At 37.2% G+C, this 27332-nt stretch overlaps 2 protein-coding genes across 2 annotated transcripts in view; one reads left to right on the plus strand and one right to left on the minus strand.

Moving 5' to 3' along the window:
• LOC113329413 overlaps positions 1–98 on the minus strand; it is a 4298-nt gene extending 4200 nt beyond the window's left edge. The window contains exon 1 of the transcript XR_003349870.1: positions 83–98. The gene's annotated coding sequence lies outside the window, so the exon portion shown is untranslated. The remainder of the gene's footprint in view (positions 1–82) is intronic.
• A 23879-nt stretch (positions 99–23977) lies between these two features.
• On the plus strand, positions 23978–26812 carry LOC113329838 (putative leucine-rich repeat receptor-like protein kinase At2g19210). The gene is made up of 8 exons (XM_026576663.1): positions 23978–24125; positions 24226–24796; positions 24911–25416; positions 25507–25642; positions 25907–25975; positions 26062–26133; positions 26227–26298; positions 26393–26812. The coding sequence occupies exons 1-8, from the start codon at positions 23978–23980 to the stop codon at positions 26589–26591; spliced, it is 1773 nt and encodes a 590-aa protein (XP_026432448.1). The 3' UTR covers positions 26592–26812.
• The last annotated feature ends 520 nt before the right edge of the window (positions 26813–27332 follow it).

Here is a 27332-nt window from a genome sequence, read left to right on the forward strand (position 1 = left end):
AGAGTTTTAAATCAAATATTTATTTCAAAAGTCAATAAAAAAAGACCATAGAGATAATTTTTCCCTCAAAAAATGTGAATACCTTTAGCTGTTCAATTAATATGTCCCTATCTTGCGCAGGGATTGTTTCCGATGACTTGTATCCCATAGGAGCGAAAGCATGAATAATCGTATGACATTCACCGGCCAAATCAGATCGATGTTCTCCTAGAAGTACACCATATTGTTCATCAACGATAATAGGTATCCTTCCATTATGAGCCACTCTTTCCTCCAGTCATATTCTACGTAGTTGTCCCCGAACAATGGGATCTCTTAGTCTTAGTCTTTCTGTAAAATCAACAAAAAAAAAATGAATATCCGGTCGCGACAGTGATTGTTCTCAGAAAATTCACCACAAGTCTATAGAAATTAGAAATAATTTGCAATACCAATGTTTCAAGCAGCCAAGTGATCCATATGGGTAGTAGGATATGCCTAACCAAGATATTAAGAAAATATCCAATAGAAGAACCAAATAAAATAAATAAAATAAAGATGAGATTATTGCAACCACACACACATCACAATCAATATATGAAAAAGCCTAAAAAAGTAATGTTGAATCATATCCCAGTTGATGTAGACACTTCTGTAACTGTATATGCCCATTCCCATTTTAATTTCATGTGAAGCAATAGTTATCAATCTAACAGATCAAAAGATACCCAAGGCCGACTAATAATCCTTAAAAATTAAATACATGAATGAAGCAGCACAACAACGTAGTAGAATGTGTTCGAACGGGACGCCTATATCCTCCGACATTAACTTAACCATACTATGAACTAACTAGGAATTCGAAACCTATAATTTAAAGCATTAATAAACCACTATTTAAAGGTATATAGTTTACACAACAAGTACCAAATCTTCAAACAGGGACTCAGATTATGCAGCACATTCTTTAACCAAACTGCAAAGTAATACAGTTAATATAAAAAGTCTAATTGCTAATGTCAACAATCTGTGTAAGCCTACGGCGAAATTAAAGTAGTCTGATAATAAAGAGTCATCTCAGACCAGCCCAACAATAACCCCAGATACATAACCAGTAGTTGTTTATTTAAAATAATCTACCATCTAACTTGTATATAAAGGACCTGCATAGATATCTTTTCAGAAAATAAACTGTGTTCTATGGAAGGAAAATGATGGCAAATCAATCATTCGCCAAGAGTAGAAGGGATGACCTGATCAAGGTTAATGATTATGAAACCCAATAATTAAAAAGATAAAATTAACATCCGCACATCATAATAACATCCAATAATTTGACAAAATTAAATCTACACATAACAAATTGAAAACAATTGAAACTGATAAAAACCTTAGTTAGGTTTCTGTCGGACATCTTTTGCTCATAGATATCTTTTAACATATACACCAAGCAGCGCCAAAACTATAATGAAATCAGAGGTTTTTTGAAACGGAGTAGGTGATCGGAAGAAATCAATTAGACTTCAAGATTGTAGTTGGTCCAACAACAAAGAACAAAGAAACGAAGTTAGGGTTTTGAATCAATTGAGTTAATGAAAAATCTATGAAATCAATGACGCGATACCTTCGATTTGATGTAGAATTTTGCAAGCACAATTGGATGATAATACGGTTCCCTCCCAGAACTGAATAGTTCATCCGCATAAGGAAAAAAAAAATGGAATTCTCCTTTTGTGAATGCTCAAAATTAAACGAGACATGATGAGTCGCAACTTCCAAGACACATTAACTCCTTCCCGTTAAGTCGAGCACGCGTTGTGCCAAAAGCCTATGTAAAGTCATTATAACATGACGTGTCGAACATGGGCGTTCCACTTAAAAAATATGCGTAACTGATTACTTAAAAGCTTCCCATATGCATGCACTATGCCATGGCAACGACATGTAATCCTTTAGCAAATGTTGATTAAGTCAACCGTGAGTTTACACCTCGCGGGGGTGGGGGTCGGTTAAGCCAAGTATGAAAAACTAAGAATGACACGGACACGAAGAAAAAACCGAGTTTGTGGAATATGCCAGAATAGAGTTAGTATAAGGTTTCGTGGAATATTCCGAAAGAATCTTACCTATAAATGGATAGATTCATCGCTAATAACAAGTTTTCGGCTTATAATGATCCATTCTGGGCCAGGTTTCAATATCGAATCCAGGTTATGCGTACAATATGTAAAAATAGGGTTTGTTAAATTTTGGGAAATATTCTGAAGGAATCTTACATGTAAAATGGATGGATGCATCGTTCTTACCAAGTTTTTGGCTTATAATGGTCCACTCAGGGCCAGGTTTCGACCTCGGAGTCAGGGTATGCATACAATATGCCAGAATAAAGTTTGTTTAAGGTTTCAGGGAATATTCCGAATAAATCTTACCTGTATATGAACTGATTCATCGTTATTACCAAGTTTCCGGCTTATAACTGTCCACTCATGGCCATGATTCAATTTCGGAGCCAGTTATGCATACAATATGACAAAATAGGGTTTGTTTAAATTTTTGGGGAATCTTACATGTAAAATGGATGGATTCATCGTTTTGACCAAGTTTCTGACTTATAGTAGTCCAGTCCGGTTAGGTTTCAACCTCGGAGCCAGGGTATGCATACAATATGCCAGAATAGAGTTAGTTTAAGGTTTCGTGGAATATTCCAAAGGAATCTTACTTATAAATGGATGGATTCATCGCTAATAACAAATTTCCGGCTTAGAATGATCCACTCTGGGCCATGTTTCAATATCGAATCCAGGTTATGCGTACAATATGCCAAAATAGGTTTTGTTAAATTTTGGGGAATATTCTGAAGGAATCTTATATGTAAAATGGATGGATGCATCGTTCTTACCAAGTTTTTGGCTTATTATAGTCCACTCAGGGCCAGGTTTCGACCTCGGAGTCAGGGTATGCATACAATATGCCAGAATAAAGTTTGTTTAAGGTTTCAGGGAATATTCCGAATAAATCTTACCTGTATATGAACTGATTCATTGTTATTACCAAGTTTCCGTCTTATAACTGTCCACTCATGGCCATGATTCAATTTCGGAGCCAGGTTATGCGTACAATATGCCAAAATAGGTTTTGTTAAATTTTGGGGAATATTCTGAAGGAATCTTATATGTAAAATTGATAGATGCATCGTTCTTACCAAGTTTTTGGCTTATAATAGTCCACTCAGGGCCAGGTTTCGACCTCGGAGTCAGGGCCGGTATGCATACAATATGCCAGAATAAAGTTTGTTTAAGGTTTCAGGGAATATTCCGAATAAATCTTACCTGTATATGAACTGATTCATCGTTATTACCAAGTTTCCGGCTTATAACTGTCCACTCATGGCCATGATTCAATTTCGGAGCTAGGTTATGCATACAATATGACAAAATAGGGTTTGTTTAAATTTTTGGGGAATCTTACATGTAAAATGGATGGATTCATCGTTTTGACCAAGTTTCTGACTTATAGTAGTCCAGTCCGGTTAGGTTTCGACCTCGGAGCCAGGGTATGCATACAATATGCCAGAATAGAGTTAGCTTAAGGTTTCGTGGAATATTCCGAAGGAATCTTACTTATAAATGGATGGATTCATCGCTAATAACAAGTTTCCGGCTTATAATGATCCACTCTGGGCCAGGTTTCAATATCGAATCCAGGTTATGCGTACAATATGCCAAAATAGGTTTTGTTAAATTTTAGGGAATATTCTGAAGGAATCTTATATGTAAAACATGCCAAGTTTGAAGTCAGAACCCTCCCGGAGCTTCATGATTCATAGTTTGTTTGTCGTTATACCGAATTTGAAGTTCGAATCGAGTCTTAGCTTCATATTTATCGATCGGTGATGTATCATGCTGAGTTTGAAGTCAGACCCTCCCGGAGCTTCTTGGTTTATAGTTTCTATGTCGTTGTATCATATTTGAAGTTCGAATCGACTCAATCTATTTCGATGATGTAGCAGGCCAAGTTTTAAGTCAGAACCCTACCAAAGTTTCATGATTCATAGTTTGTTTGTCGTTATACCGAATTTGAAGTTCGAATCGATATTGAACTTCATATTTATAGATTTCAATGATGTATCATGCAAAGTTTGAAGTTAGAACCCTCCCGGAGCTTCATGATTCATAGTTATTTATTCGTTACAAAGAAAACACACTTTCCTTGATCCGGATGACAGTCTTAAATCAAATATCTACCGTTCAAAGATGTCCCTAATCGTTAATCTCAAGCTTCTTCGATATAATAGTCACTCGAAGTAGCTATAATTCGTATGTAAGTTCGGTTTCATGCAAATACGAATTCTATAGAAACATGAATGCTTATTTCATAGAAAAATTAGGAAATCTAAATAGACAAGCTTTTGCTTATTTATTTTTCTCCAGGATACTCTTGCATCCAGACATTTCGTATGCTCTAGTGCTGCAAAGTCGGCAACTTGGTACGAGCCTTTATAGCTCAATTTGAATCGGGGAAAACACACCTATCCTAATCCTATACACATTCTAATACTACATTTAATTTCTCCGTCGACCACTAAATTTCAACAGCCGCACCTCAAATTCATGGCTGATTTCTCGCCACCCTAATTAACTTGAACCACCTGTTAAGATCCACAGTTGCATGTGAGAAAATTCCACATATGCAATATCAATTTTATTTTAAATGCAAAAGATAAAGCATTTATCTTGGGAGATATATGCATCAATTAGTCTGCCTACAAAAGACAACTAAATAGTTGTACCAAAAGTCAATGGAGATGAGCTAGCTGTGACCGAAGATTATTATAGAAGACATTGATTTCAGCTATATATGTTAAAATTAGTATAGAATTTTTGTGTTTTAGGGAACTAGATTATTTAGTTTTTATTTCTTGACTCATCTTAAATATGTAAACATCATTGTATAAATACAAGTTCCATTTTTCTCTCCTTCTACAACGGAAGAGACAAATCCCTTTACCATCAACTTCGAGTCTTCCTCAAGTCTGTGTTGTTATTAGTTTCTCATACTCATAAAGCACCTAGCAGAACCACTAGCTTGTGCTGTAATATATTCATTAACCATGAGCTAATGGATACATCCCATAGGTTGCTTCTTCTATCCCACCATGACGTGTAAAGAAAAAAAAAACTTCAGGAAGATATGGATGAACGAAAAATTTCTGATGCGGTTGTAATTAACCATCAAAGAGACACTTATTTTAGTGTGTTGATTTTAATTAGGATAACTTCTCAAATTTTGGCGGGATGCAGATCAAAAGAAAACTTCCTTTTGGCGGGATCCTTCCCGCTCGGTACTCCATTTTTCTCATCTATAAATAAAGCCCTCAGATCATTGACTTCGACTCACAAAGTTCATATACATCACCTCTGAAAGACGGTATTGTTCTTTCCAGATTGTTGTTTAACCCTTTAATTTTCTCGGTTCATTAGTAGATTTTAAAGCTTGATTGTTTACCTCAATGAGAAACAAAACTTCTCATCGTCTGATTTCTCTTTTTTACATGGATAGTTTCTTTGTGTTTGATTCTAATCTTTAAATATATATATGTGTGTGTGTTTTTAAGTGTTCTTATGATCTTGTATTTCTCCTTAATAATCAGGTTTACACACTACTAAGACATAATGGAACAACGTTTGGAACGTTTGGGTGCTCCAAATGATGCTGGTAAAGTTTACTAATTAGAAAACCCATATCGGCAAATGATTACAGTTGATACCGAGATGCAATTAGTTTTTGCTTGAGATGTCCGCAATGATTTCAAATATATTCGTTGTTGTTTTTATAATTGCAGTATCTGCATTGGGGAAACGGAATGCCCGTGGACGATCACGTGGCATAGATCTGGATGATTGGTTCACCCAACATGGAAAAATGTCCATCAAATTCTCAGATATAATGGGGAAACCAATCTCCACTTAATAGATGCAAATTATCTACTGAATGTGGCATAATTGTTCGTGACTTTGCTTCGATGCAATATGCGTCTTGGAAGAAAATTCCTGAACATGACAGGGTTACTCTAATTGAACGTGTCAAGGTACGCAAAACTCTTCCAATTTTTTTTTTTGAATGTTTTTTGTTGTTTTTGATTATTTTGAGATAACTTTAATCATCCACTTTTCAAACATTATTATGTTATTATATAGGACAAGTTCGACCTGGACACTACGCGACCTTCTATCAAAAAATACCTCAATGATTGTATGGCTAGAAGATACAGTAACTACAGAACTCAAATGTCAAAGCACTTCAAGAAGTGTAAAACTATCGAGGACGCTCGCTCGAAGCCATTCGAGAACATCTCATCAGAGAATTGGTTATGGTTGTGTGACCATTTTGCTTCAGATTAAATTTAAGGTAAAGTAACTAGTATTCTTATTTAGCGATTATAGGTTATGCATGTATTTACTATAGTTCTGGTTTCGAATTTCAGAAGCAATCGGCAGCCGGGACTAGCAATCTGAAACAAGTGAAATACAATCACTGTGGGGGTTCTCGGGCGTTTCAAGTGCGCCTAGAAAAGGTAATTCTGATTAATAATTAGTATATATAAACAATATTTTAGTTATTGTTCGTTCTTGATATTTTTTGTTCTTCCCTCAGAAAAAAGTTTTGGGCGTGCAAGCAGCCAAAATTCAAACGTTCCAGGAAACTCACACGCATATCAAAGAAGGTCAACGTGTTTGGATATCTGAGACATCTCACGTTCAATATGTAAGTTAAATCAACTGAGTTTTACATTTCAAGTTACAGATTCTTTGTGTTCACCAATATAAGATCCATGTACTTTTTTTTACACCAATTCACTAGTTTATAATGTTTTGTTAACACCTATTGACTAGTTTATAATGTTTTTTAACTGTGGATAATTTAGTTTAGTCCAGGTTTTGAGAAAATGATTGTTTTCTAATGAAAAAACTTAACTTACATATTCAGTAAAAAATGGTCGAGATGCATGAGCAAGGCATTGTGGCAGGGGGAACACCTGATGAAAATGAAATATATGACGAAGTTCTGGAGAAGAAATCAAAAAGACGTCGTAATCGCAGACTTTCTGATGAAGAGATAGAAGAACTATTTGCACTCCTTGCAACGAAGGACGATAAAATCAAGCAGTGCGAAGACCAAGTTCAACAGATGAAAGAGGATGCTGCAAGTTTTCGTCAAAATGAGCTTAATCATGTACTGACTCACAATCGAAATGTTGCTGCAGATTTGGATACTATTCAGCAAGATGCTTAGTTTTTTATTTTCCTAGAATCATATGAAGATGCTTAGTTTTTTATTTTCCTAGAATCACTACCTTTGAAGTTTATTAAGAGTTTGGCTTAGGTGGATGTTCAGAAGTACCTTTTCAGTTTGTTAAATCTAGTGAGTGTTTCTTTAAATATTTCAAGTGTCGGGTCTTTTAAGTTTTAAACATTTTCAGTAATGTCAATGATTGTTTACTTGTTTTATTTAGAATTGTTGTGTTTTTTTTCCTTTAATGGCTTAATTTATTATCTAGTTACTTGGTCGTCTTTAATGGCATTATTTGTCTTCTTCATTCCATTTGTTGTGAACAAGTGGAGGACTACTAATGTGTTGTAGTAACAGACAACACCTAAGTCGTGCTTCTTCATCTACTGTTCAGGGAGATTCTAATTGGGACATTGCTGCTGCTCAAGGTTTTGAAGCTCAGAATCACACTGATGCATTCTTGGAAACAGGTTTTCATCCTGATATCTAGTTTTATTTTTTTATTATGATCCTTCGTTTCACTTTTGTTTTTGTTTTTTAATTTATATTTTAATTGTATGTTTTTCTTTGCACAGGGCTGAAGTTACAGATGGCCGGAGTAGAAATTAATGGAGCACCCGTTTTGTTCGGGCCAGTTGGGCTTCTTTCCTTGAGGCTGCTTTCTCTTTTATGTATTTAGCCTTGACCAGTTCAATTGACGTCCTAATTCTTTGCCGCTTCCCCAAGTCCTCACACCATCTAACTGTTTTCTTTGTTAGGGTTTAAGGTTGACAAGCTTGAGAAACCAAGAACAACACACCTGAGGAAGATAGGAAGTTTGTGGTTCAAGTTCATTTGGATGCCTAGAAGTCAGTGGCGTTTCTGTAGAAATTGAGTGATTAACAGAGAAATTAAAAGGAGTATTAGAATTTGTATACAATTGGGAAAAGTGTTTTTTTTTTTACAGTTTGAATTATCGGCCAAAATATTGAGGTGATGCTGTTGAAATTAAAAGGGGTATTAAAAATTTTATAGGATTGGGAGAAGTGGGGGGTTTCTCAAAATTGAATTATCAGCATAGAAACTGAGTTGCTGCTGTTAAAATTGAGTCGTGGACGAGGAAATTAAAAGGAGTGTCAGAATTCATATAAGATTACTCAAATTCGATTTCGAAAAGCACCAGTTCTTCTTAGGCGTACAATACCAGCAGGTGAGTTTGATTCTGTGGTTCGATTCGAGTATTTTTATCGAGTGTTAAAGCCTGTTTTTCGTTGAACTTTTTATATGTGTGTATGAACAGTTCTGATGATAATCTTTTTTTGACCGTGTCTCTTTAAGTATCACTGCTACTCAGCGGATTTCCGGATTGACTAGGCTTTCAGTTTACTGCTAAGTAAAGTTGCCATGGTAAGGCCACATACACTTTATACACACATCTTATTTTAAAAAAACTTTATAATTTAAAGTCTTTGCCTTACTGTTGTTATTCTAAGCATCCTTGTTGTTTATTTTTGTTGCCAAAGATTGATAAAAGTTGGGTAGAAGAGCGCGACAAATTGTCTGATAAGTATTTGGAAGGTGTTGCATCTTTTATTCAGATGACAAAAAATTATCTCTCGAGTAAGAATGAGGAATTATGCACGTGCCCCTGTAAAAAGTGTGTTAACCGTAACCCACCTACTTCATTAGCTGAAATCGAAAATCACTTGTTCACAAATGGCATGGCAGGTAGTTATAACATATGGGTACTTCATGGGGAAGAAGATAATCCTAATCCAAACCAATCAACGGCTAGCCATCACAATGTTTTTAACGATGGTACAACTCATTCTGGAAATAAAAATACAGGTGTACTTGATATGTTACATGATGCTGATAAAGATCGGCCTTTTGATAGGCAAGCAGATACAGGTAGTCACGAAGAAACTAATGATGGTTCTGGCGAAGCTGACAGTACAGACAATTTGGGTGAAGCTAGTACAAAGTTTGAGGAGCTATTAGGTAAAGCTAAGCAAGAACTATACCCTGGATGTACAGATTACTCGTCATTGACTTTCCTTGTAGAGTTAATGCATCTCAAGGTGCTCAACTGTTGGAGCAGCAAATGTTTTGAGATGCAGCTTGAGTTTCTTAAAAAATCTTTTCCAAAAGATAATACAATTCCAAATTCATACTATGAAGCTAAAAATACACTGCGTGATCTTGGATTGGGTTATGAATCGATTGATGCCTGTAAAAATGATTGTGCTTTATACTGGAAGGAACATAAGGATAGGGAGGATTGTCCAGTATGCCACGAGCCTAGGTACAAATTCAATAACAGCAAGGGTAAGAAGATCCCACACAAGGTATTGCGCTATTTTCCTTTAAAACGAGATTATTTGCTTCAAGGCATACAAGTGCTAATATGAGATGGCACAAAGAACATGTTGCTCCTGAAGGGGTTTTAAGGCATCCTTCTGATGCTGAAGCGTGGAAGGATTTTGATTCGTGATATCCACACTTTTCAGAAGATCCTCGCAATGTAAGGTTAGGCCTTGCCACTGATGGGTTTAATCCCTTTGGGAATATGAATAATGCGTATAGCATGTGGCCAGTTATAGTGATGCCCTACAACTTACCCCCTTGGAAGTGTATGAAACAACCTTTTTTCATGAGGGCATTACTTATTCCTGGCGAGAAAGCACATGGTAATGATATCGATGTGTATCTAAGACCCTTAATAGACGAGCTAAAGGAGTTGTGGGAAGATGGAGTGGAAACATACGATGCCTCAACAGAAAAAAAAATTTCGTATGCACGCAGCTGTATTGTGGACCATAAATGACTTCCCAGCGTATGCTAATTTATCAGGATGGAGTACAAAAGGTTATTTAGGCTGTCCAGTATGTAATGATGATCCACCATCCCGTGCATTGAGGAGTAAGATCGGATATCTGCGTCATCGTAGGTTTTTGCCTCGCAAGCATCCGCGGAGAAGAAACAAACTTCATGATGGAAACGATGAGATTCACAGTCCGCCGAAAGAGTTGACAGGCATTTAACTTTTACAGCAAATGGAAAAACTAGGAGTTAAAAGTTGTTTCGGGAAGCATCCAGATAAGAGAAGCAAGAAAAGAATCTGTACCAAGAAGGAACTGAGTTGGACAAAAAAGAGTATTTTCTAGGAGCTTCCATACTGGGCACATCTAAAAATTAGGCACAAAATTGATGTTATGCATGTTGAGAAAAATGTATGTGATAAAATCGTCGGAACATTGTTAAATCAGGAACTGAAGAACAAAGATACATTTAAAGCTCGTTTGGATTTGGAAGACATGAATATTAGACGAGAATTGCACCTTAAGCGTGAAGGAGATAAATTTATAAAACCTCCGGCTTTCTATACTTTAACACTAGAGCAAATAAGAGAGTTTTGTAGGTTTCTGAAATTAATTAAGTTTCCAGATGGATATGCATCTAACATAGCGAGGAGTGCTAACGTTGAAGATGGAAAGATATCCGGCTTGAAAAGCCATGATTGTCATGTCTTGTTACAGAAAGTTCTTCCTGTTGGAATTCATCCATATCTGCCCACAGATGTATGCACTGCCTTAATTGAGTTGAGTAATTTCTTTCATGATCTATGTGCGAAGACATTGAATGTGAGTCACTTGGAAGAAATGGAAAAAAGTATCGTTTTAATTCTTTGTAAGTTGGAAAGAATATTTCCACCGGCATTTTTTGATGTCATGGTTCATTTGGCTGTTCACTTACCCCGAGAAGCTAAACTTGTTGGCCCAGTTGGTTATAGTTGGATGTATCCTATCGAAAGGTATGCTTAACTCTTACTGTTTATATATGCTTGTGTGTTTTCTCCTAGTGCAAGTACTGTTTATTGTTCATAGAATGAAAAAAAAATGGTTAAAGAGTTGTTGTTTATCTAGGTACCTCGGGACACTTAAGCGATACGTGGAGAATAAAGCACGGCCATAAGGTTCGATAGCGGAAGCATACATTATTAATGAAGCTTTGACATTTTGCTCATTGTATTTACGTGGGGTTGAAACTAAATTTAATCGCCCAGAACGAAATGATGATGCAACAGATGATGGTCAACGACCCAATGGAAAACTGTCTGTTTTTGCTCAAGAGGTCCGTCCATTTGGTGCAAAAGTTATAAAATCACTAACCCTAGAAGAACAAGAACAAATACATTGGTTTATACTCGATAATTGTGACGAGGTGCGACCATATATGGAGTAAGTGCCTCATCCTATTATCTGATAGTTATTATTGTTTCTTCTTACACTAAATATTTTCCTTAGCATCAAAAATTTGTCTTATTTATCTTTGACAATACAGTGAAAATTTGAATGAGTTGAAGGCAGTATCAAATCACAACTTGTTACAAAGGCATCGAAAATTATTTCCCGAATGGTTTCGAAAGAGGGTGAGTAATTAATTTTTACTAATAACAATATAGTCTCATTTTTCATTATTGTTTTAACTATCATATATCATTCTTGTTTGAAAACAATATCATTTATGTTATTGGTTTTATCTGAAAATGTATAGATCGGAAAATTGCATTATGAAAAGTTTCCTGAGGCTACTGATGAGTTGCATTCGCTAGCACAGGGAGTTGAATCTCGCGCAAAATCATATCCTGCTTGTATCTCTAATGGAGTTCGATTCCATACCAAACAACGTGAACTTCGTCGAACGACCCAGAATAGCGGACTGATAGTAAATGACGAACACAACAATAAGCCAATTGAATTTTTTGGTAGCTTGCATGATGTTATCGAGTTAGACTTTCTGTATGGCTACCGAGTTGTGTTATTTAAATGTGATTGGTTTGACTTAACTTCTGGAAGGACTAGAATTCGAAATGATTATGATTTGACATGTATAAATACTAGTACAATGTGGTACAAGAGTCAACCTTTCATTCTTGCATCACAAGCGCAACAAGTTTTCTACCTTGATGACTACAAGCATGGAGACAATTGGAAAGTGGCTCAAAAAATGCATCATAGACATATATGGGATGTTCCTGAAATGGATATCAACGAAGTACAACCAGAAACAGAAGCAACTATTGAAGAGGCATACCACCAGAACAAAGAGGGTCCGTTGCTTTTAACCACTGTTCAAGAAGATGATAATGAGGCAACTATACGTCATAGAGATAATGATGTTGAACTCGAAATGTTAGATGCAAATCTCGTTCTAGCCGAGGATGATGATGAGGAGGATGAGGAAGAAGACGACGAAACATTGTTTAACTATAACAATGATGTGGTAGAGCCCGAGGAGATTGTGCCTGAAGAAGCTGACTCGGATCTAGAATAATAATTCCTTATTGTTAATTTTTGAGTGAAACTTAATATTCATTTCTAGTTTACTTGAAACTCGATAGATATTCATTTTTATTTTATATTTTTCTCGAACTAGTTACCTAATCTGTGGATGCAGCTTTGTGTTATTCTTAGTTTGATTAAATTATTTTTATTCTAATCTTGTTTTATAGTTTACGTGGTTTATAAGTTTATTGGAATTTCATGTATATTATTTATGGCTTTGTGGGAATACCACCTTCGCCACGAGTAGAGCTATAAAACACAAGATTTTTAAAACAGAGAACCAAATACTCATTTTTTATAGCTCAGCAACACCAATTTCTTAGCAAAACTACTAGAAAGGCTGCATAAAACTAGCACAGATCAAGGGTTTGCTTTTAAAGCTGTGTATTTGGTTCTCCAGTATGGCTGGTAAATGGATATGGTCCAAACACAGTATCCATGAAACAAATGTAAAGGTGAAAAAATCGTCTTGGTTTATCTCCTTCTCGATCCATTGAGAAGGAAAGTTCATCCCTTTCTCTTCCCTCTTAATCTGAATCTCGTTTTCCAATTTTGTTTTTCTTACAAAGAATTTATCCATTCAACTTGTTGCACATAATGCGCAATTTGAACTTGCTGCACATAATGCGCAATTTGAATCAGGACTGGATCGAGATGATAGTGTAAGAAACATTCTTTACTTTCAAACTAGCATAGATCCCCCAAAGTAGCATTGATCCCAAGACCGGACCAACACATTTTGACAAAACTGTATCCCCAAAACTAGCATGTTTACTATTAAAATCAATTATGTTCTTTTTATATATGTTTTCTATACAGATCTTCCTATTTGTCACACTGTTTTCTTAATTTACCGAGTGCGTAATGAATTTCACAACTGCAAAAGATAATGATCTTTGCAGGGCCTATCTTGTTTGCTTAGAAGAAACTACAATGGAAGAGAGCACGTCAGCATTCTGGGATGGCGTTCTTCAATTATTTGTCGACTTAAATGGTAATTATCAAGGAAGAACGACACAATGTCTATCAGAAAGGTTCGAGGACATACGGTTTTGTTGTTCACGATATGAAAAAATATTGTGGGGCTTCAATATGGATGCATATGTTGCATCTGTAGGCCGCCAATTCAAATTCACGGAGGCTTATGAAATTATCAATGGAAATGTTTTCGGTTTGTATTAAACTTGCATTAAGGAACTAATAAAGTTTTCTTTTGCTTATGATTATGAGAACACTAGTGCAAACTGAATTCCAGCTGGGCAACTATCAAATTTTCATGTCATCCACTTAAAAATTGTTTACCAAATTATATTTTGTTCTACAGAGCCTCATAGCTAGCTAGAGAAGTTCTGTTTTAATACCCTCCTTAAAGTAACTCCTATATTGAGTAGCTCTTATATATGTTGTTAGAACAAAACAGGAGAAAAAAATAATTCTCATTTTGGCGAGAAAAGCATAAGGGACTTCTTAATGGCATAGACCAATGGCAGGTTTCTTAATGCAAGTACTCTGTTGGACCTGAACTATCTATTAAGAAACCATCCTTAGCATGCATAGACCACCCTTTTAGAAAATACTGTGCCAGAATCTCCAAAATTCTTCTTGAGAGAAGTACTCTCACAACATGTACACATAGAATACCTGTATATTTGAAACCATTGCAACTACATTTCCACTATAATCTCTTTTTTATTGAACCATACTTTTCGTTCTTTGTCATTCTTTACCGGACTCACTATTTCCACCTTATGAATAAAAATCTCACTAACAACTATTTCACTGATTGGAGTATGTGGCCCGACCACATCGTAGCCGGATCGGTTGTAAATCCATGTTTCACTGACAACTATTTTTTGTCTATAATATATAAGAAATCCTAACAACAAATTATTTAGTCACCGAATTTTTTTTGTTGTATCTAAAATTTGGTCATTGTAAATATTATTTTCAGGGACTATTCTTATTTACCGCAAAAAAACACACGATATCATCAACATTTTATTTCTCTCCTAACATTTATATCGTGATGAAGTATTTTATACGCCAAAACCTTATGGAGACAAAGTCTTGTCTCGTCGTAGTTAAAATTTTACTAACGGCCGACGGGTATTGTCACCTTATATATTTTTAACGAGAAAACAAAATAGTGGTTACCAATTATGTTTTTTGAGACCGATGTCTATCATCGTCAGTATAAGTAAAATTCGTAACTGTCAAAATTCTCGTTGAACAAATCATTGGCGACGGACGAAATTGTGACAAGTTTTTATTGTCATCCATAATTTCGGTGACAATTCTAAAGACGAAATAGTTTTTTTGCCGCAAAAAGAATATTTATAGTAACAATTTTGCGTTTCGTCGCATGTAAATATGTTTTCTGATAAAAAACTCTTTGATGGAAAAAAATTTGTCACTAAATGCCCATTTTCTTGTAGTGTATGACAGTGATCTCAGCTGGAGCATCTAACAACCATACACTGCTTAATCTTTCTACTCTAGCAAGTTTAGATAGCTTGTCAGCTACTTTATTCTGCTCCTTAGGTATATGTTTGCAATACCAAGAACTAAACATCGAAAATAAAACTTTAATATCTAGGATTAAAATTCGAAGTCTCCAATCAATATTAAAAACTTCATTGTTTACTGCATCCACCACGATCGTTGAATCTAGCTCGAAAATTACCTTATCTAACTTATTCTCCTTAGTCCAATGCACTGCCTCCCATAAGTTTCTATATCAGCTTGTTCTGCACTCAATATATGGTTCAGATATATGCATTTTGATCCCCTGTGAGTGCCAGCAAAATCACGAATAAGTCACTACCTTCAGGGAACAAAATTGTCATAGCTACATGTCGTCACAACTGTTTTGCTTAAGGAGTTGTCCTTTGTTTTCTTAGTGCAACCCCTTGTTCCTAAGGGTTGGTAGTGATGATATACGACAACTCTTCCTTTGAAACCAGTTGTAAAACATAGGACTTTCTACGATGTTTAGCAAAGAGTTGTAAATCTCCAGTTATAGATGTATATTTTTCCTGTAGTGCTCGCAACGGAGTAGCATGAACCTCAAAGTACCAAAGTTAAGGCTATCACATGAAATGCTCAGACGGAAAGCACACTGCATTCTATAGATAAGGATTTTTGTGGTAGCATACAAAATCCAGCCAATTATTGTGATAACTCACAAAAAACTCATAAATCCGACTAATTTCCAAAATTGGGGTTTCGCGCCCCGCGCAGTACACTAGACCCCGTTGGTCGAAAAACTATGCTTAGCCAAATTAGGCGATTAAATCCGCCGCAGCGCACTAGAAGCGTGGCCACGCCCTAGCTTGCTGGCCCCACATCCCATCGACCAATCAGGTCGCTTTAAATCACCCACACTCACACAGAAGTGTAGCCGCGCCTATGTCTTGCCGGCCCTATTACATTAACCAATCAGGTTACTTTAAACTCGACATAGTATTGAAAAGAAAGAAATCGTGTCGGATGGCTGCAAAGACAATTGGCTTCCCAAAAATGCACCAGCATGCCAAGCAGCATGCCTAACATGCCAAACGCACATACCCGACACACATGACAGATGCACATGCCAAACGCGCCAAACATGGCCACTCACCCCAGGCGACGTGCCATAAAGGCTAATTAAGGTTTCGACAAGCCAAACCCTAATTTAGGCAAGATTTCCACACAAACGTGCCAAAATTTCAGTAGATATGGCTACGCGCACAACCGTGCTAAAGGCATGCACGAGCCATGCCAGCCATGCCGCAATACCGCTATCGCAAGCTAAAGGCGCCACTTCCAATTAAAGGTACCCATGATTGATGGCTACCTTTCCTCCTGAGATGCAATCTCATCCATCCAAGTTCGCCACCAAACTAACAGGCTTGTGGAAACTTTTGAGCGACCATGCCTCCAAACCCTAAACTTTGGCCACGACATCAAATCCCAGTTTGTCCACGACGCATAATTTCGTCCACAGCGCCAAATCCTAACCTTGGCCACGGCGCCAAGCCCTAACCTTGGCCATGCCGCCAAGCCTTAACTTTAGTCACGGAGCCAAATCTTAACCTTGGTCACGCTATAACACTACAGACATGGCCATGCCACCGACATGCTTCTATGCCACAGCCACTGTCATGCCACATCTACTAGCATATCTCTTTTCCACGACACTGACATGCCACCATGCCGCAACTACTGGCATGCCACCATGCCACAGCTACTAGCATGTCGCTATGCCACGGCCACTGGCATGCCACCATGCCACAACTACTAGCATGCCACCATGCCACGACTACTAGCATGTCGCGATGCCACGGCCACTGGCATGCCACCACGCCACGGCTACTAGCATGTCGCTATGCCACGACCACTGGCATGCCACAATGCCACGGCTACTCGCATTCCACCATGCCACGACTACTAGCATGTTGCTATGCCACGGCCACTGGCATGCCTCTATGTCACACCTATTAGCATGCCGCCATGCCACGACTACTAGCATGTCCCTATGCCACGTCCACTGGCATGCCACCATGCCACGTCCACTGGCATGCCACCATGCCACGGTTACTAGCATGTCGCTATACCACGTCCAATGGCATGCCACCACGCCACGACTACTAGCATGTCTCTATGCCACGGCCACTGGCATGCCGCCATGCCACGGCTACTGGCATGCCCCTATGCCACACCTACTAGCATGCCTCCATGCCACGACTACTAGCATGACGCTATGCCACGGCCACTGACATGCCACCATGCCACAACTACTAGCATGTCGTTATGTCATGGCTCTACCAGGCGCTACTATGCCAAAGGCGCCTCTTTGCGATACAACAAGATGCGGCCATAATCAACGACTACCCTTCCTCATGAGATGTAATCTCGGCCATTCAAGTTCGATGCCAAGCTGACGGACCTGTGGCAAGTTTTAGGTGGTCGACCCAGGAAAGCCTAATATCATCATATGCTATTCTCCTGTGGCAAAGTATCTTGACTTTACTTGCCACACATAACAACCTGCTGCATGTTTTACACGAAAACACTCGAGACATCAAACATGTCACAAACTGGGGGATACTCATCAGGGTATTGGTCTGGCGGTTTACAGCACGCGGCGTGCAATGCGTCCGTTACAAGAGAGTGTCATGAAGTAGAACAGTTAGTGGTGGTAAAAGTAACGGTGTAAACAATTCATTTCCTTCATCATGGAAGCGTAATGACTGACGGTTACATGAATTCACTTCCCTCATCATGGAAGCATAACGTCTGACGGTTACACGTTACTCCATTCTTCCACCACTCAATCATTTCCACTTCCTACGAGACCAGGGTACGTTTTTTTGCGACTTGTATAAATACGTCTCACCTATTTCCACCAAACAACAAGTTTTGGTCAGGAGAACAATACCACATCCAGAAATCATCTGATAGCTTTTCATTCAGCTAGCCAGTTCAACTTTCTGATACAAGTCACGAAACACCCACACTTCCGGAATCAACTATTTTGGTCTCAACACTTTCTTCGCTTCCCTACCTAAGACCAACCCTTTTCCTTCACTTTGTAACCGAAGCAAGCCTGAAACGACCATTTCTTGGTTTAAGCCAGGATTGTACAAATTGATCGCTCGAATCAAAAGTACTCCCATGCAGTACATTGTTTTGGGTTCAGATTTGTTTCTCATCCACACACCCAAAATTACCAAAATCAGCAGAAACAATTTTCACCCACAAACCAACATAAACTAGAACATCGACATCAATATGAACTTGATAACCCAATATGCATGTGTACTTGTATCATCATGAACTAGAACATCAACTACAATGTCTATCAACAACGAATTTTATGCTGTAAATAAACCCTAAAAAGAAATTTATACACAAAAATTACATGTATTCAAAGGAAAAATCATTTGATTCAAAAGCAAATCTCGTTTTATTCTTTTTTCTTGGATCTGTAATAAAAAAAATAAATCAAATTAACAAATTGATTGATTCAAAAACAAAAAATTGGAACCTAACAATCAAATTAACTAAAGAGAAATAAGAACGATGAATCATTACCTGAAGTAGTTTCTAAATTAACTGAATAAACATAGATTCAACGGGAAAACTAAAATCAATTGAAGCTTGATTGAAGATTTTTTAAGAATAACTAAGGAATCAATTGATTTCACAAGTACAAAAACATATTGGAGGAAGAAGAAAAAGAAAACTAAATCTGATGTGAAAAATCGTCGCAAATTTGATTATGTTTTGATTTTTCGAAGACTTTTATCGAGTGTCTTAGGTTTTGATTGATGTTTGAAATACTTTCATTCAAATTTATCTCTGGTTTAGAAAGATTTGAATTTCGGTTATTCAGATGAAATTTTTTGTCTCGGCTTCTCTCTCCAAAACATATTAAATCTGGTTTATGAGAGAAAAGGGTAAGTTTAGTCGAATAAATATTAGGGGGTAACCTAGTAATTGTATATTTTATTTTTATTTGAGGTCTGGTTTTAAAATTCTTTTAACTAGGGGCCTCATATTATGGGTAAACCATGGGTTGAGCCTTAGCCTAATTTTCCCTTCTTAATTTGTTTTGCTGGATAGTTTAGTGTAGATAGGGGTGTGCAACGGACGGACGGATGCGGATTAGGAGTCACCGGCGTCCAAACCGTCAGAGTTGCAGATTTGGAAAATCCAACCATGTCCGGCCCAATCACCCGCGGATCAACGGGTGATACGGACGGGTGCGGATTAACCACGAATTTAATTAAAACAAAAAAAAAATAAAAATAAAATCTAATTCTACATAATACCTCCACTGGGACAATCAATATATGAAGGGTCACTGTGATTGTGTTCATTGGATTTATTGATGGTCGTGCTACAGAAGGAAGATGGTCAGTCAACTCACTCCTCGAGTTAAATAGACAATATAGAGCTTCATCTTTTGTTTGGTGGTATTGGTTCGTTGGGTGGTATTGGTTCATATATATAATTCGATGTATTGATTTTTATTAAAAGCTGCAAGGAATCGACTCACTTAGCAGAATAACATCAATTTCCTTGGTGCTTTAAACTGTACATGGCTTAGTTCGATTCATACGATTTCTTTAAGCACATAGAAAACTATGATGGGGATTGGGAAACTTATAGATCATACATTAACTCGATCCTTGAGAAAGTTTTGAAGGCTGCGTTAAGTATTGTTATCTGTCTTGAACTGCCTTTGCAGGAACGATACTAGGCCAGTGACCTTCATGCCCAGTTGATGCGTCCTGCTTGATTCTATCTAAGCCGATGCTTAACTTGCAGCGTACTTTCTATGTTGGCCATCATATGGGCTTCCAGTGTTATGCATATGCCGGTAGAAAACCAATGCTCATCTCCTTTAAGATGGCTAAAGAAGTCAGTCGCTTGTTGTCAAAATGATAAAGCATATTTTCCCATGAAATTTTCCCATTAGCAATTAGATTGTGCATCCTCTCAAATGATTATACGGTGCGGGTGAATCCGTAGATTTCGAAGTCCAACCGCAGCCAAACCATTAAAAGTACGGATTTGAGAATTCAACCGATGTCCGATCCATAGATCTTGTGGATTGAGTTTCACCCGTAGTTTTGCGGACGGATACGGATGAAATTCGTTGTTCCGGACTTTTTGCACACCCTAAGTGTAAACGTCCTATTTGGCTAACCATAAGGAGACCCGGCCCAATCCATGTCGTGAACCCCAAGACATCAAACCCACATACTTTCCTAAAAAAACATTGATGGACCCCAATTTTTCTGGTGATGCTATCTTCACTTAACTTTCCTTTTTCCATTGCTTTATTCAGGAAAACTTCATCTTGCTTGGTAAACAAAGTACAGATCATCTCATACTTTTTCACTGACGGAAGAATGCTACGGTACAAATTACAAAAAGCTAATTCGCATTGCATTTAATCTGTGGAAGGTGCGAATTCTTGGGCAGGGGGTTCAACAAAGTTCAAGTGAAACTGTTAATGCTTATTGTTGTTATTCAGCTGCCTTCAAACTGTTAATCGTACAACGATACGATCATCAAGTAGCTATTGCTTCGGCTTTAGCTTCATTGAAGATCCAAACATGCTGACATACAAACTGAACTTTACCTGCACTAGGCAATGGAAAAATTATACGATAGAAAGTGGGGGGTAAAGGAAAAACCTTTGATGAAATATGTGCGGTTAATCCGCATCCGGTCCGTATCACCAGCTGATCCGCAAATGTTAAATTCACGAATGATTGGGCCGTACACGATTGGATTTTCCAGATCCACAACTTTAACAGATTGGACGCGACCCCTAATCCGCAACCTCACGTCCCTTGCACACCCCTAATTCCATATATATATATACAACAACGGGCCTTGTTAAGGTCGCTCATTTGTTGGGTGGGCCCGCACTTATAAGTGTACATTAAAATATAAGCCTCCATTTAGACTAGCCAAATCCAATAAGTGAAAACTACAGGGAGACCCATTCTTCCAGACTTTTCTACTATGAAACCCAAGCTCAGAAAAACGCAGGCGCGCCCCCATTTTTGGGGAAAATTACTCCCAAACCCATATTTTCTAAAATTAGGTTTCAGTCTTGCAAATCGAAGAGTAATGGATGTCACTGAAGTAAAATGGTGATGCTCGATGAAGTCAAATTGCAGTTTCAACTTAGTCGTAAGAATAAAGGTCGGGTTTGATTTGAAATCAGTGAAATTGAATCTGAGATGAAGAAACATGCAGAGTTGGTGATTGAAGTTGTCTCGAGAAGCTCAGGAAAATAGATGGAGATTTGGGTTTTATTTTGAGTTGTAGAAGAGGAATTGGGAGCTAGGTTCCTGAATTGAAGAATAGGTTCGTTGCTTCGGTGATGGATTAGAAGAAGAATTGGGAGCTAGGGTTTTATTTTGAGCAGCTACACTGGGTTATTGACGGATTTAGGAGTTGATATTATTGTCGATTGAACTGAGTTGCTTTGGTGATGGATTAGAAACGAATCGAGCAGCTACACTGGGTTATTGATGGATTAAGGAGTTGATGTTGTTGTCGATTGAACTCAGTTGATTTGGTGATGGATTAGAAACGAATCGAGCAGCTATACTGGGTTATTGATGGATTTAGGATTTGATGTTGTTGTCGATTGAACTGAGTTGCTTCCGAGAAAAATTGGGTGATTGTTGTTGTCGTTGTGAAGATAGAGTTGCAATTCGATATGGGTCTTGACTGAATTTTCTGGACATGGAAGAATTACTCGAGATTGAACTGTGGAAGATGGAGTTATTGAGATAGTGGTGGTATTGAACTCATGGAGGAGATGCATATGGATTTAACTGGGAGTTGGAATTCTCTTTCGAGTGGAGAAGGAACTCCACCATCTAGAAGTGAGGACAGAGTCGATTGTGGTTATGATTGCATTTGTGTAACTGAAATAGGAATGGTTTGTATTTGTGTTTGTTGTTGGTATTTGTTGCTGCATTCAAGTAGGTGAAAGCTGGTAGTGGTGGATGGGAGTTACGGATGGAGAATAATGGTATGCGTGGGAATTATTGAAACATCAAAGAAGATGATGATGTGGTTATGTCTGCATAACATGTTATGCAGTCGTGAAAATGGATGCATAACCTGTTATGCATCTACAAAATTTGTTGCATAACTTGTTATGCAGTCCAGAAAACGGTTGCATAACACGTTATGCAATAACTTTTTTGTTACTATTGAAATCAACAAAAACAAAGACTGCATAACTTGTCATGCACCTACAGTAATATCTGCATAACATGTTATGCAGTCATGAAAATGGATGCATAACCTGTTATGCGTCTGAAAATTTGGCTACATAATGCATTATGCATCGAGAAAATAGATGCATAACCTGATATGCATCCGTAAATATGGATGCATACTGCATTATGCATCAATTTTTTTTATGTACGCACTAAAATCAACCAAAACAATGATTACATAACTTTTTTATAGATGCATAACTTTGTTATCCAAATGCATAATTTGTTATGCAGTCGAGAAAATGGTTGTATAATTCGTTATGCGTCTGCAGAATGTGTTATGCATCTTTTTTGGTGGCTGCATAATGGTTATGTATCAAGTTTTCGAAAATTTTGCCTAAAATGATGATCACCTCCGATTTTTTCGTGAAAAACAAAAATTTGATATTCTTGTTTGTACTCGTTGCGTAGCTCTCTTAAAAAGATTTCCAACGATATAAAATTTGTAAATTTCCAAGGCGCAAATTTTTAGATATGTTATGTCCAAGTTGCGTTGCCAATTATATCCCTGATGCATAACCCGTCATGCGGATGCATAATCCGTCATGCAGACATTTTTAATAATTTCATATAATTATGGATGTCACAAAAAAAATTATGGGTGTCACGATACATAAAATTAATTGTGGGTATGACAATGAGCATATTATTTTTTTTGGATCTCCCCCTAATTTCCCCATCCAATAATCAGCAGAATTGGAAGCCCAATGAAAGAAAAATGGGAGGCGGCTATTTCCAGGATCAGTTCTAAAGTCTCATGATTTTGCTTCAAGATGTTTTGCTGCTTATTTTGAGTGGGAGATTAGGTAGTGTGGCTGAACAAAATAAAGCAACTCAAACCGAAAAACTAAAACTCACATAGTACCTTGTAATATGCCGCCCGGATTCGATCTAGTTCTTGACTAATCAAGCTTCTCTTTCAAAGAATTCCCCCTTGAGTGAAACCGTACGGGATTAAAAAACTCTTTAAGCTTTTGAGATGGGAAAAGCAGAAGAAGACAAAGAACTATTAGGAAGTACAATGGTTTCGAACTTGTGGTCTGCATACTTTCATCCCTACGGTTGATGGAGAAATCTTAGGTCGACAAGTTCCTTAGAAATTAACCATCGACCTCACCACCACTCCCATAATTTACTTGGCTTCTTATATCAGACTGGGGGTACTAGATTTTTGCAGTTTTCCTTGACTATTGACCACCTAATTTTGTTCTTATCTCCAAATGCATCTACTGCAATACTTGACTAAACAACTTGACCAAAAAAACCAAAAAATTTCTTCTCGTTGATTATCCAATCAACACCACTTGGTTTCAGAAAAATTTGATTCTCTTTTGCATGCATCAAAATCCACAAATTCTTGACTGTGACTACGACAACCCATCAGCACTTGATTTTAGAAAAGAACTACAAATTATTTTTCTTGGTAACCCCAATGTGAATTCAACAAAAAAACTGGATATGCTAGGATGTCAATGGGGTTGAGACGTTGAGTGGTGGCGCAGCTTTCGAATTGTCGATGCGTTGAATGGTGATGTCGGTATACCAAGACTTTCACAAGTCAAACTTCACCAAAATACACAAATGGAAGTTCTATATAAGCCCCCACGCTATACTTATCTGCACAGTAAGACTAAAAGCATGAAAACCTCACTTCCCAATCTCCCACTCCTGTTACTCTGTTCATATTTCTCATGTTTTCTTCTCCTTGTGCCAGCAGTATCTGCAAAAGGTATGCATAATTTATCTCTTCTAATAATTTTCCTACAGGTTGTTCTTACGTTGATGGTTGCAAATTGATGAATTTTGACATTTTGTTGTTGCAATTACAGTTTTTTTGAGCATAGATTGTGGTTCTTCGTCATTGAAACCTCGTACTGACAACAATACGATCGAATGGGTCGGGGACGGTCCTTATATACAAACTGGAGAAATTCATAAAGTCAATGTACCTGCAGTTATACCTGGTTTCGATTCTGATGCTTTGAACACTCTTAGAGCATTCCCAACCCGAAAAAAGAATTGTTACTCAATAGATATTGATGATAAAGAAGAAGACGATAATACTACCACGGTTGAACGAGTTCTTGTTCGAGCTAGTTTCTATTACGGAAACTATGACAACAAATCCATCCCACCTAAGTTCAATCTTCAATTCAATGGGAACAATTGGGGACAAATGGAAACAGCAAATGACTCTGTCGTATACAGTGAAATGGTATTTTCATTGAACAAGAGTAGCAATATTGACGTATGTCTTTCTCAAACTCAACCCAATAACATTCCCTTTATATCCGCTCTCGAAGTAAGAAGTCTGGATTCAGATGCTTACAGTTATGTCCCTTCAGAATATCCGTTGTTTTTCCACCTAAGAGCTGCTTATGGTGCCAACAAAAATATAAGGTATCTTTGTACCTATATTAATTTTGCAAGGACTACTGGCTAATTCTATATCCACGAGTCCATGACCAATTACTAACAGACTAACAATGTGTAGTACCTTTGTTTATCATGTAGGTACCCTGAAGATAGTTTCGATCGAATATGGAGCTGGATTGGACCACTAGAAAGCACTAGTCCTTTGATGAGGGTTAGAAGTAACTCGCCATCCATAGATGTCGACAACATTGAGGATGAACCTCCTGAAAAGATATTTAGGACAGCATTATTGCGTTTGAATTCGTCGGAAGACATATTTTATTCTGACACTACAGATTTTACCGTTCCTTTAAATTTCAATGCGTATTTTTCAGAAGTGGTTAAACTGAATTCTACTCAGAAACGATCATTTGATATAGTAGTTAATAATAACCTCGATAACAGTATTATTCTTCCTAAGAACCCTGTGATTCCACCTTATGGACGCGCTTTGGAGGTTCACATTCTCAATGTGACTGCTATCAACTCTACAGTTACACTTGATTTTGCACGGACAAATGGTTCAACTCTTCCTTCATTACTCAATGCCCTTGAAGCGTTTACTATCGGTGAAAAATTGGCTCAAGGAACCAATTCAAACGATGGTAATTCTCTCCCTAAATTTATACAAATCTTTGATTAAAATACTAATATGTGATTATGTTTTCTAATTTGTTGTGTTTTATATTTATCAGTGAAAGCATTGGGTTTATTGCAAAAGAATTTCAGTCAGCTACAAGATTGGAGTGGTGATCCTTGTTTACCTTCACCATACACTTGGGATTGGGTTACTTGTAATAATGATACGGATTCTCCTCGAATTACAGGACTGTAAGTTTCTTCCTACTCATAATCTTGTTTCTTGATTGAGAACACCAAATACCGTGTCCAAAACAAAGGTGAAACCTCTCGGGAAGTTATCCTAAGCAGTAAGCACGCAGTTGTTTAGGGTGGCTGAATCCAACAATTATACCCTGGCAATTTTCGCATCAGCCTCAACTCCATTTCCGTTTTGCAGCTTCTCACATGCACTTTTGATATCACTCACTATAATGAAGCATCTCTATATGAAACTTGATGATAGTTGCTTTACAGGTATCTCAATGACCATGGATTAACAGGCATTTTACCCGACTTCAGTGCCATGAATGCTCTGGAAACCATGTGAGTCATATAGACATTTGCAATTCAAAAATTATTTTTCTAATTTTGATTATGACTTAGTTAATTTTCTTTTGTATATATGGCAGAAATTTGCGCAACAACAGTTTGATGAAAGAAATTCCTGGATTTCTTGGCACATTTCCTAAACTCACAGCATTGTGAGTTCAAATGATTTCTGCAACTTTCTTTGTACTACACAGTCAACCATTGATAAATGTTAACTTATTAAATCATTATTTGGATTCTTGTAGAAACCTGGCAGATAATAATTTTTCCGGAACAATACCTTCGTCACTATTAAACAACGACAATTTGAAGTTGGAGTAAGTTAATTAATTTAATTTGTTGTTTGCTCAAATTAATTCATTTTATATACCTCTAAGTTTTATTGAGTATGCGATTTTGTTGTTGTTGTAGAACTTCGGGTAATCCAAACTTGTGCACGAATACATCAACAATATGCAATACTGAAAAACAAGTTCCTTCCCCAAGGACGGGCAGCAGTGATACTAGTCCAAGCATTATTCCGTCCCGAAACAACGGAAAGAGTTTTAAAGTATCAGGACGACCAGTATTAATACTCTTGATTGTGTTTTTTAGTTTATATTTACTGTAAGTTGATTCCAGTCAGAATGATACAGCAGCATGAAGTTGATTGCATATTTTGATAAGTTTATGCAGGCTCATGTAATTTGCATTTTCTCTTTCAGAAATTCTATCCCTCCATTTTTTAATAGTTTTTTTTCTTCTATACGTCATGTGTTGTGCTATCTAGTGTGAACTGTGAACTCATATATTGTTACCTATATACACAATTTTGGATGAAGTTCTCCATGATATCATCTTTCGTTTTCCTTTCATGGGTTTTCACTGAGTTGGGTTTCCTGTAATACTTGGGAAAACAACTTGACCCAAAACAACCCAATATCTTGACAGTGATTACTTCAATCAGAACCACTTGATTTTAAGAAGCAAAAACCCCAAAAATAAAATTCTTGGATAGACAAAGTCAATAGTTGTCTGGTGGGGCGGCAAAAAATTTGAACCAAAGACCCAAAATATCCCAGTCTCATTTTCAGAACAGCTCACAAATTAAAAGAATGGTAATACTACCATATTTAAGACAGCTCATGAATACAATTTGCAAATTGGTAAAAATCTGAAAATGTCGACGATAAAGATGTTACAACGAAACAAAGATCGTGTGTTCAACCGGAAATGCAATTGGACTGGTGTTTTACTCGGGACGATTAGATTGTAAAAAAAAAAAAATCCCTACAGAAACAAGAACTGTTTAACTCCTGTAAACTATGACTTATTTGGTCTAAGCCATTGATCAAGTGTGGTAAATAAGGTA

The sequence above is a fragment of the Papaver somniferum genome, unplaced genomic scaffold (assembly GCF_003573695.1).
Source record: "Papaver somniferum cultivar HN1 unplaced genomic scaffold, ASM357369v1 unplaced-scaffold_117, whole genome shotgun sequence".
Classification (NCBI taxonomy): Eukaryota; Viridiplantae; Streptophyta; class Magnoliopsida; order Ranunculales; family Papaveraceae; genus Papaver; species Papaver somniferum.

Bases quoted from the DNA above. Each gene is read 5' to 3' on its own strand.
- LOC113329838 (XM_026576663.1), top strand. From the start codon at position 23,978: ATGGAAGTTCTATATAAGCCCCCACGCTATACTTATCTGCACAGTAAG. The intron at 25,643-25,906 runs GTAAGTTTCTTC...GTTGCTTTACAG, and splicing joins TCTCCTCGAATTACAGGACT to GTATCTCAATGACCATGGAT. The intron at 26,299-26,392 runs GTAAGTTAATTA...TTGTTGTTGTAG, and splicing joins AACGACAATTTGAAGTTGGA to AACTTCGGGTAATCCAAACT.